This window comes from Panthera uncia, chromosome C2 (assembly GCF_023721935.1).
Source record: "Panthera uncia isolate 11264 chromosome C2, Puncia_PCG_1.0, whole genome shotgun sequence".
In the NCBI taxonomy this organism is placed as follows: domain Eukaryota; kingdom Metazoa; phylum Chordata; class Mammalia; order Carnivora; family Felidae; genus Panthera; species Panthera uncia.
This window is the reverse complement of record NC_064810.1, coordinates 56,699,186-56,711,775: the sequence shown is the minus strand read 5'-3', so window position 1 is coordinate 56,711,775 and position 12,590 is coordinate 56,699,186. Positions and strand designations below refer to the sequence as shown.

General features: G+C 33.3%; 1 protein-coding gene across 1 annotated transcript in view; it reads right to left on the bottom strand.

Moving 5' to 3' along the window:
- The window catches only part of NECTIN3 (nectin cell adhesion molecule 3), a 125,313-nt gene that overhangs the window by 67,552 nt on the left and 45,171 nt on the right, over positions 1–12,590 (bottom strand). The window contains exons 3-5 of the mRNA XM_049628153.1: positions 11,424–11,720; positions 8,648–8,765; positions 4,795–4,946 (exon numbers count right to left, since the gene is read on the bottom strand). Of these exons, the coding sequence (XP_049484110.1) occupies positions 4,795–4,946; positions 8,648–8,765; positions 11,424–11,720 (567 nt within the window). The remainder of the gene's footprint in view (positions 1–4,794; positions 4,947–8,647; positions 8,766–11,423; positions 11,721–12,590) is intronic.

The following is a 12,590-nucleotide window of genomic DNA, read 5'->3' as shown; positions in this document are numbered from 1 at the left end:
TTCAAGAATAGCCAAATTATGAAAAGAGCCTAAATGTCTATCAACTGACAAATGGATAAAGAAGATATGGCTTATGTATGCAATGGAATACTACTTGGCAATGAGAAATAATGAAATCTGGCCATTCGCAACAACGTGGATGGAACTGGACGGTATTATGCTAAGTGAAATAAGTCACTCAGAGAAAGACAGATACCATATGTTTTCACTCATATGTGGACCTTGAGAAACTTAACAGAAGGCCATGGGGGAGAGGAAAGAGAAAAAAAAGTTACAAACAGAGAGGGAGGCAAACCATTAAGAGACTCTAAAATACAGAGAACAAACTAAGGTTTGATGGGGGGGCAGGTGAGAGGGGAAAGTGGGTGACGGGCATTGAGGAGGACACTTGTTGGGATGAGCACTGGGTGTTGTATGGAAACCAATCTGACAATAAAGTATGTTAAAAAAAAATTGCTCCTCTAGTCTCAAAGAGAAGTAAGAAGTATCAGGGAAAAACACACACCAAAAACAACTAGAAAAACACAATTTCCAGCAGTCATTTAGTACTGTATAAAGATTCACTGTACCTCCATGAGGAATAACTGAAATTGAATATTGCAATCTTGGATCAATCACATCTTCCAAAATCTTACACTTAGCAATGTGGATGAACTGTATTAGAAAATTACAACTTCCTTCAAACAGAGTTGCTAACTCTACTCTGGTCTGACTAGATCTTTTAGTCTCCAGTCATAAGATATGTTCCTTTTATAAATATTTTAAAAAATCATTTCTGAAATTGTAAAATACCAATTTTAATACTGAGGTAAATATTTTTTTTTCCCTAGAGGGAAAAGGATTTATTTATGTAACTTACAATAAAAAAGATCAATAACTTGATTGTTTGCTCTTAGTGAATTATGGCTTTTTATTCTGATAAAAGCCTACTAGGCTTTATTAGTCATTTTGGAAAGGCAGTAGTATATCTAGGATACTTAATATCCTCCAAGAAGTTCTCAGCAAAATTAACTAAACTCAACATAGTATACTGTATTAAATATTAAAGACTCTGGATAGAAAGGCAAAGTCTAATTCTTGATGATGGCTTAAAGAAAAGCATCTTATAATGCTATCTTTCTGAAGTACTTAGCAATAATTAACTGATTTTTCATATTTACCCAATATTCTATTCCCCCTCTTATGAGACTTAGTAGAGGATGATCAAAAAATGTGCACAGTTTATCACCAGTGTTATGTTCTTTACCTTGTCAAAGAAAATAAAGATACATAAAAAGCACATTCTGGAGTTTTAATTTTTTCCTGATGGTTTTCTTCTCAAACAAATATTTTCATACATGCAAGAAAAGTTTACTAAACACCTATCACATGCCAAAAATTATTGCAGATGGTGGGGACATAGTAGTGATTAAAACAGATGAAAGGACTTATGTTCTAATAGAAGTAAAAACAGCATATAAATAAAATATGAACATTTATGTGGCCATAAATACTGTAGAGAAAAATAAGGCAGAGAAGGAGACAGAAAGTAGTAAAGGGGTGATAAAAAAGTTTCAATTTTCAGTTTTAAATATAGTTATGAAGGTGATACTTGAGCAAAGACCTAAAGGAAGTGAGGGAAAGAGGTGTAAGGATATCTAAAAGGCTTTCCAGCAGGAGCAACAGCATGTCAAAGACTCTTGAGGTAGCAATGTGCCTGTTATGGTCAAAGAATAGCAAGGAAGCTAGCAACAAGGCCGAGGGAGCAAGAGATATAATAAAAGATGAAGTCAGAGAGATAATCTAGGACCAGAGCATGTGCAGACCCTTATAATAGTCATTGAAAGATTTGGTTTAATTGAGGGTAAAATGAGAAGTCCACAAAAGGTTTGCAGGAGAGAAATGACATGATCTGACATGTCCTTTATAAGGATCACTCTGGCTGCTCTTCTAAGGATAAATTAAAAGTAGAAAGAATAAATGGCTGTTTTAATTGTGAAGTAAGGGTTGGGGCACCTGGGTGGCTCAGTCGGTTAAGTATCTGACTCTTGATTTCAGGTCAGGTCATGATCTCAGGGTTCATGGGAGCAAGCCCTTCATTGGGCTCTATACTGACTGCACAAAGCCTGCTTGGAATTCTCTCTCCCTCTCTCTTCCTCCCCTGCTCCACACACACACATTCTTTCTCTCTCCGTCTCTCTCAAAATAATAAACAAACAAACAAACAAAAAATAGTGAAGTAAGGGTTGCTGATGGTTTGGGTCAGAATACTCACAACAAAAGTGGAGACATAGTAAGGTTCTGCATACGACATAATGGAAGATCTGTTGATGGACTGGGTGAGATATGAGAGAACAACTGAAATCAAGAATAAGCATCAAGGTGCTGGTGAGGATGTGGAGAAACAGGAATCCTCTTGCACTGTTGGGACTGCAAACTGGTGCAGCTGCTCTGGAAAACAGTGTGGAGGTTCCTCAAAATATTAAAAATAAGAGCTACTCTATGGCCCAGCAATAGCACTACTAGGAATTTACCTAAGGAATTTACCGTATGCTGATGCATAGGGGCACATGTACCCCAATGTTTATAGCAGCACTATCAACAATAGTCAAATTATGGAAAGAGGCTAAATGTCCATCAACTGATGAATGCATAAAGAAGATGTGATTTATATATTCAATGGAATACTACTTCGCAATGAAAAAGAATGAAATCATGCCATTTGTGGCAACACACATGGAACTGGAAGGTATTATGCTGAGTGAAATAAGTCAGTCAGAGAAGGACAGATATTATATGTTTTTACTCATATGTGGATCTTGAGAAACTGAACAGAAGACCATGGGGAAAGGGAAGGGGGAAAAACAGTTACAAACAGAGGGAGGGAGGCAAACCACAAGAGACTCTTAAATACAGAGAACAAAGTAAGGGTGGATGTGGGGCTGGAGGAGAGGGGAAAGTGGGTGATGGGCTTTGAGGATGGCACTTGTTGGGATGAGCACTGGCTGTTGTATGTAAGCTAATTTGACAACAAATTATATTCATAAAAAAAAAAGAATAAGCATCAAGGATTAAACTCTGAGTAAATGTAAGGATGGAGTTACCAATGACAGAAGAAAGGAGGGAGACTGTTAGAGGAAGAGGGCAAGGGGCAGAAGATCAGGACCTCAGTTTTGAATGTTAAGCCATAAATGCCTATTATATTTCTACAAAGAGTTAGTGATCTTTAATAGGCAGTTGGACACGTAAGTCAAAAGTACTGGGAAATGGACCCACAATGCCAAAAGATATAAATTTAGGATATCATCAACAGAATCAGTATATATAAGAATGCCCAAATTGAGCCTCAGTATTTAAATGATTACATAATAATACACTGAGCCTGAGATTTACAAATAATATCCCATACCAAACTATACAACAGAAACACAAACAAAAAGTAAGCCTTCCTCAGGTAACTACGTTTTAAATATACATTCCCTGTGGCATTAAGATCCTTAAAAAAAAACAAAAACCGAAACAAAAACCTTTAAGGAAAGAAAGGGAGACTAATAAACTAATATTTAATCTCAATCTGATTTCCACTAAAGCACTGCTGCTGGCAGAAAGGGCTAGCAAGGGATGTACACAGCTCTAAGCTTCCTGTGAGATTCATGCAAAAATATATTTGCATCATGCCTATCATGTGCCAGGCACTAAGTGCTGAGTATTCAATGGTAAATGAAGCAAATGCAAAATGCTTAAATGTGAGGATGAATAATAAGTACACAAGTTAAGCATAAAACTAAAAATTGTGGGAAATGTGAGAAAATAATATGAGGGATTGTTTCTAGATTGAGGGATCAAAGATGGAGAATATAACATTGAAGTAAGTTTAAAATTTCTCTAAAAATCGAACTTACTTAGTTTTAGATCAGAACAGAGATAAAAACCTTAGCTATATCCATTACATAATTACCATACAAACCTGCTTTTCTCAAGGTTCTCTTCCTTTTTCCTTTAATTTTCCATTTTTTAGACATGAAGATTGCTATATTCTTATAGCCAATAAGGAGATGCTCGAAATATTTTATATAATTTTTACAACTGAGCATTCCATTAATAATTTGTTATAGCCACACCCATGAATAAATGTATTTTTAGCTCTAACAGTATTTTGTGAGTATCCAAATTTATATATTCAGTCAAATGAACAGAAATGTTCCTTGTAAAATAAATGGGATGTGAAAAATCTAAGTTCTTAGTTGCTTAAGGCCTGGTAATAAGAAACATCTTAAATTTTATTTCATTAGCACATTTTCAATAGCATTCCTACTTAACCTCTCAGTATTCCAATATGATAGAGTTCCATATTGAGTGACAAAGTATGTTCTTTAATAAGCCAGGTCATCAAAGTCAATATCCCATTTTATTTATGAGACACTTGTGTTGAGTGACAACCAACAACAAATAAACAAACAAACCCAATGTAAAGATGTTCTCGGTGTAAAGATGAGAGAACCTAGAAAGGTACACACTATCTATAAAAGGAATACTTAATACTATGTAACTGAAAAATTAACTATATGCAAAGGTCTTAAAATGTATATAAGCTTATTGCATAGACTCTTTGACATTTCTTTAAGTAATGGCACTTTACATATGTGTTTCAGGCAGGGCTACTTTATTATATCTCTTTTAGATTATTTGGAAAACCTCACACTGAGGAATCTGTATCTTAGCAAATATAAATTGCCAATGAGAACATAGTGTTATTATTACTGCTGTTACAGGAATAATTTCGTTAACTCATTTCACCAGTAGATAGTAACTTACCTGAAATGTAGATGACCTTTTGATCACTCCTTTGACCAAGGGAATTGGTCACTTTACAGACATAAACACCAGAATAATTGAAAGTCAATGGATGGACAAAATGAAGAGTATTGTCTGAAGCCAATAAACCATCAGGCCACTGTCCATCTAACCTAGATTTTAAAAAGCATGAAATTATTTTACATATCGTCAGACTTTATTCACAGACAGCTATTTAAATAAGATACCACACTTTTGAGATATTAGTAAAAGAACTGGCATTCTTTAGGTAAAATTCACTATGAAATGAAAGCATATAAGATGTGAATTGTCAATAAAAATGAACAGACAAAAATCCATGAAGAATACCCACTCTTTCAGGAAAAACAAAAAGTAAATAAATAACCATTCTTTCAAAATACTAAATGACAGAGGTGGAAGTAGGCCAACATATTAGAATGGGAAAGAAGGAGAGAAAAAATTGTGTGATTTTAAGACTCAAATTCAGAAAATTGGAAAATTAGAAAAATGTATTATTTGAAGACATACAGTATCAAAGGAATTACAAATAATTCTCAGTGAATACATCAATTCATGATATATCTATAAATTCCTTGATGAAAAGTCAACACATTTAAGTACATAGTAATGTTTTAGCACCTTCTGTAACATATTTAAACAGCATTATTTCATACTGAGCAAATTTATACAATGCCCCATCCAAAGAGGATTAGTTTCTAAAGCATCAAAAAGGGTCTTCTTATAAAATAATCTTAATTTTAAGGTGGGCATCTGGGACAGTAAAAACCAAGACACCATTTTGGCATCAATAAAAACTTTTTAAAAATAGATGTCTATACTAATTTGGCTCTAAGACGTCCTGTTATACATTAGCATAAACCACAATAAGAATAAAATCCCACTGCAACTCTAAAGCCATTCACTGCAATGGAACTAAGTATACTGTTATACATCATATCGCCAAATTTAGGGTACCAAAAAATACACCAATTTATTTTGAAATTATTTCTAAAGTCCATGAGTAATTTTTTTAAGAGGACAAAAAGTCAAGCAAACCCAGGCACTCAAGTATTATGGTTTGAACTAAGATTTTCAAAAAGTCCATTCATTCATTCACTTGGCTATCCATTACTTAGTTACCAGTAGCTTACTACTAATCATACTCTACTCTGTTAGTGCTGCTGAGATTCACAAGTAAATAAGATCAGGTTCTTGCTTTCAATGATCTAAGTATATAGTAGAAGACCAACAACTAATTACAAAGGGAATAAGAATAAAAAAAAAAAAAAACCAATAAAAAGGTAGAAAGAAACAAAACCAACACTGGACCATAAGAGGAATGATTTTGTTCTTCAAATCCCAGGGTAGTAGATAAAAGAACAATCAAAATCTTTTACAGTGCTGGAACTTCAATTTAGCACTGAAGAAAAAAGATAATATTCTCACATGGCTTAAAAAACAGAAACACCCAGCCTTCTTCTAAGAAGACTTTGAAAAGAACACTAGTACAAGCACACGCTTTCAAAAGGTGAACATTTTCTAGGAGGGTGAGAATGAATATGGAGTGTATAAATCTTACCAATTATCTCTCTGCACTTTGAGGCCCAAATTCTAATCCCTTTAATTCTGAGAAATAGAAAAATGGCTTATAATCCTTTAAAGTTGCTTATTCAAATAAGCCATAGTCATAAAAATCTAAATATCACATTAAACTCACAGCAAATGACATGCTAAGCACTTTCTATGCTATTTCACTTATGCTACTTCGTTTATATTCATTGTCTCTACTCTCACAACTCTATGACATACTTTTATCAGTGAGGAAACAAAATTAGAGAGATTAGGCATCATACTCAAAAAGACATCTAGGAATGGAACTCAGAATGTATAACTTTTAAAAATAACCTATCACACATCTTAACCAAAGACTGTTTCTCACTTTTAGGAAAATGTAAATGAAAAAAACCTTCTCTACTTTAAAAACTGTATCTTTGCTTAAAGACAACAGATGTATCAAATATACTGTTTCCTTGCTCCCACAAAATCCCACCTAAAACAAGGGTAAAGGAATTGAAAGCTATTAAAAACCCACAAAGAAAAACAAAACAGAAGACACAATTCATCAGACAAGATGTTTCAACAAACTTTCAGAAGACGGAAAAGAGATGGCAAAAACAATACATGCTTTAAGCCATTCAATCAAGATTGATTTTTATCTCTAGGGGACAACTGGCATGTCTGGAGACTACAGGGTTGGGGGAGGAGGGGCATAGTTTGAGGCCAGGGATGCTGCTAAACATACTGCAATTCACAGGACTGCCTCCCACAACAAAGATTTATCCAGCCCAAAATGTCAATAGTGCCAAGGCTGAAAAACTCTACTCTGGGCTGAAGAAGTGCTTCCAGAAGGCATATGAATGGGAAGGCAGCCAATGTGCTCCAAAGAACCCAAGATTTGGAGTTTGACTCACTGTACTACAGAAAGCCAGAGTGAAGCAGAGGGCTAAGAATTAATGAGATTAGTTGAAAGTTGAAAAAAAATAATGGACTCCTCTCAACTCTGTACAGATACTAGACACTTTTGATTTAGAAATAAGAATGAATTAAAAAAAAAAAAAAGAAAGAAGAATGAATTAATATATACTCAATAAAAAAAAAAAAAGAAAACTGGCCATGAAAAAAAAGACTTTCACTCTTCCTAAGTGACATCTGAAGCTTCTCCAGGCAAAGAATCCTCTCTACCTGATCACTCTAAATGGAATCTACTAATGAGTAATTCCCACTCTAAAGACAGAGTTTCCACTCAGCATTTTATTTTAATACATCACTGTGAAACGACTGGACAACTGAGAAAATTAAGGAATATCTACAAAATGAAAGACCAAACAAAAAACAAAAGAACTTGAAGCAGAAAAAAACTCTCTGAGGAAATAATGTTAGTACTGTATTCTTGGGAAAAAACAAAAAGACATTATATCCATAAAATAAGAAAAAAATGCTATGAAAAGAACAGAGAAATAAGAAAATGCTCTTAGAAATTAAATACACCCCCAAAATATTTTAAATCAGTAAGTCAATTAGGGAAAAAAAAAAATCAAGGAAATCTAGGAGAAACAAAAAATTGTTTGAAAAATAAGAAAGGATATTTAGTATACAAAAAATAGGTCTGGTAAACCAAAAAAAAAAAAAAAAAAAGGAGGGAAATGACCAAAAAGATGAGAAAATTATACACAGTTGACAGATACAAGTCTCAAGACTAAAGGGGGGCCCTAAATACTGAGAAAAATGAGTGAAAATCTTAGTAGAACAGTTTGAAATTTCACAGATAAAGAGAATTAAGGATATTCTTTGAGGCTACGAATTCTTAGCCTCAGGGAAAACAAAGATCTTAGACAAAAGAAAACAGAATTCCAGTATACTACTTAGTTCTCAGTAAATAGTATTTACTTGTCATAGGGAGGCAAACACTGACTACAGAGTTTAACTAAAAGTAGCTGAATTTCACTGGGACTCATAAAGGTAGGAATATGTGTATGGGTATGTTTGTGTGTGAAGGGGTAGATATAAAATTAAATTTTCATCTGCCACAATAGTCAATAAATAGTATTAAGAAGTAGCAATTTAAGACCTATGATGGTAACTACCAGAAGGAACTGCTAAAAAGGAGCCTCTGAGAAACAGAACTGCAGGGATAGAAAGGTAGGGGAGAGGTGGGACAAGAGAACACTCAGAAATGCTTAATTTTCAACTGTTACTATGATCATGTATTACACAGATAAAAAAAATTAATTATGCATTTAAGAATACTTTTCACTTTATATAATTTCTCTTTAGAAGTATCTGACATTATTACCTGCTCCACACAGATTTGAAGGGTGGTGGATTTGCATCAGCATTACACTTGAGATTAACACCTTTTCTTCCTACAAACCAATTCCCATCATAGCCTGTTACTGAAACCTCAGGAGCATCTATAAAATAAATGCATAACAGGACAAATTATCTTTTGTTAGTGATAAATGCAATATATAATGACAAAGCATTAAGATAATAGACTGGAAAACAGTAGTTAATATATTAGTTGACTGAAACTGCACGAATGTACAATGAGTACCCAAACCCTAGGCAGCTGTAAGCATGTACAGTTCTAGTTATTATGGGCACTGAATGTAACAATATTCACAAACCTATAATCACCAAGAACAAAATATAAGAGTTCTATTATAAGAAACACAGATATATAAACAAAGGAAATACATTACACTGCTTACTTGGATGAGACGTGGCATTTAAATACCAAGTCGCCATATAAAACTGTCTTAAAAAATGTTTAATCTGAAAGAAAATATCCCCTAAGAGATACAAAATCAATTACAGAGATTAGACTCTCTGTATTATAATTAATATTCTACGGGTAAGTAGAGATGGAATGTGACATAAACTTTCTAAGGCTAAAATTAAAACTAAAGTAAGTTATCTATGGCCTCAACTGTTCTAAAACATGAAATTTTATCCATTGCACCCAAACATCCTTTGGTATATGTGCAACATAACATAATTAGTTAAATGAGCAATTATCCATACCTACTAGCAATACAAATTTATGCCTTCCAACTACACAATCCAATACTAACCATTCATTCAACCATCATATTGTCTAACTCCTAATAAGTGGCAGGCACTATTGTAGGCATTTGGTATACATACAGACTCTGTATTCATAAAACGTATTTTCTAATAGCTTTTAATAAAGAAGGGAATAATTTAAAAGTATGTGATAAAAACCTATTATGAGAGCCAAGAAAGAAAAGAACAGGATGATACAGAGAAGATAAGAAGGGCCTAATTTAGATTGGGGATGGGGCTGAGGAAGGTCATGAAAGGCTTCCTAAGGCAATGTCACTTTATGCATGGTACAGGGGCCCTGCTGTGAGTTATACGGTAAACTAGATAAATAGTACATGACCAGGTGGGAAGTTACAGAGGAACCAGGTCAGTTTAATTCTGGCAGGGAAGCTTGATCTACTGTCAAGCAAGGTTTACAAAACAGTGGTAAAAAATTAAACTTTTACTAAGGAATAATTAACTACCTCAGTAATTTTAAGAAAGAAATGCCTGCCTCATAAATGCAAAAATTAACAATCATTTTTATAACTTAAAATTGGTACCATAAAATGTTACTGAAAGAACAGTACAGATATCTGTGTGTTTACCTTCTTTTACTAAGAGGAAGGAACAAGTACTAAGTAAGGTATTCCCAAAGAATACCTCCAAATTTTGATATGAATTTTGGATAGAAGATTTTATCTCTTTAAACTTTGTTCACATGTTTTATAGGTGCCAATTAAAGAAAAAAAAGTCATGAGTATTCTAACATTTAAAGAACAAGTCAATAAATCTAAGCCATAATTATATGTCTTACATTAAAAGAAATATTTTTATATATTTAGGATTGCATTCAAGCAAACACCAACCAAAAAAGAATAACATACATAATACAAATTGAAGAAAATGTCAGTCATTACTAAATACAAGGAAGGACAAAATATGTATGAGGAAAATATTAATAGTACTTACAATTGGGATCTGAATTTTACAAGAAAAAGGAAAAAGTTAAGTCTGTGAAAGTAAGGTAGGAAAAGGAAAAAGAGAAATTTTAATTGGATTCTCCAAAGAAGTGAAAAGAAGGTATCTGCACTCCAGAATAAAATGGTAATAACATTCACATAAGATTAAGTTCCCAAGTTCAACCCTATAAATGTTGAAAAAGATTCTCAGAATTAGCTTTAGAAATCATTACACCAAGTGCAATGAATATGTGCAATTTAAAATTCCATGCATGTCATATCAAAAACAAAACACTAGGAATGAAAACTGTAACACCACCTATTCATTTTCATTATCCTTGTTATAAGCTAGCTGCATTACCACTTTTTCTTCTCAAAATTTTTAAGTGCTACATAAAGAACATAACAATTGAGAAAATGTACAGGAAAAAGTACACACACATACATATATACATATACAAACTTCACACACAAGGGAGCATCCCTTAACCAAAAAAAAAAAAAAAAATACAAGACGGGCCAAGCTTTGAACTTATCTACAATGGTTATGATCCCAATGATATCTTTAAAATACTGTCTTACTCTATAACATGATCAAGAAAATCAGAGGAGAAACAATAATAAAAAACATAGGTTTTCACTCTAATTAAAATGCATCTAGGCAGTGAAAGATTTTTGCTGAAAACATCATGGGTGGTATCAATAAAACTGAGTAACAGCTATATTAATTGGATTAGAGAAGTTTGTCTCAAAGTATTGCACATTTTGAGGTATAAATATTTCCATAATTTGCTTAAGTCCAGTCTAAAAAGGATAAGATTAAATAATTTTAAGTTGGCGCTCTCCATCTTTACAAACTAAGAAAAAATGTTCTGGTTAAATGAAATTTCCATGAAAATATTTTTAAAAATTAAGAAAGAAAAGGTCAACAAGGAAAAGCTGTAAGAATATCTGAATACTAAATATTCAAATTAAAAAGTCTGACATAGAATTATGTCAAAGGAAGAAAATTAAAATAAAATGCATGATATGTTTCAAAAGCAGATGTTATCATTTACTTACACTGTATATCTAATATGAAAGAATATCGGATGTCCTTTTCCAAGGCTGGATGTTTTACAACACAAGTAATTCGCCTTCCTCTAGCAAATCTGGTTGGAAACAGCTTATACTGACTGACAATTGTTGCCGTTTCATTTGGAAAAGAAGTTGTAGTGGATTCCATTTCACCAAGATCACCTTCCCAGTCAATGTGTGCAACTGGTTTTCCAGTGGCTGCGATACAAATGGCTGCTACCGTTTCATTTCCTCCATCAATTAAAGAATCTGGCCCTTTTATCAGGCTCACAGTGGGTTCAACTGTTTAAATTAAAAAAAAAAAAAAGTAGTTACATTTCAATTAAGAATATATTTACATCCTTCCAAGCCATATCTAACCATATTTCATAAACTTAGAAGCAAAGGCCTATAAAATCTACACACACACTTTTAAGTAATACCAACATCAACTAGATTCTTGGAACAAGAGAGGATCATAAGCCAAGGCAAACAAGAAGCTAAGGAAGACTTTATAATCTTGAAGACGGTTCTCCCTAGCAGAGATACGTTTTTCTTTACAGGGACCGATGAGTTCTCCCCAGTTAGTATATGAAAATGTCCTGTAAGTTGGATCATAATTTCCATTACGAGATTGTAAGTACTATCACTCTGCAAGGGGGAAGAATGTAGTTTTTAGACATACAGCTTCATTTTGCAGCAAAAATGTTTACAGAAAATATAAATTAAGTTACCAGTATGGAACCTACATTGTTAAAGTATAATGTCAATAATAGTTATGCTTAGAATGTAGATGACATTACCTTTTTCTAGTATAAGAAAGCTCCTCAGCAGGTGAAAAGTAACCTTAATGCTTAGGCCCTTTCAATCTACCTTCCATTATACTAACTATCTCTTCACATTTTCCAGCAAATTTTATGTGCTTCTTTCTGTATAAATTCCTCAGTCTCACTTCAGGAATTATTTGGCTCAAGCCTATAGCTTATTCTGTATATTAAATTTTTATCCCAATAACTTTTATTCATTTCCAAAATTTCCAACTAGTTCTTTCAGTGCCATCTGTTCTTGATTTGTATCTATTTTTTTTTGTTTCATAATTACCTCAAGGCGTATTGATATTTTCCTTATGTATTTCCCTATGTATTTTACAAGATGTACTGCTGTAAAATAGCA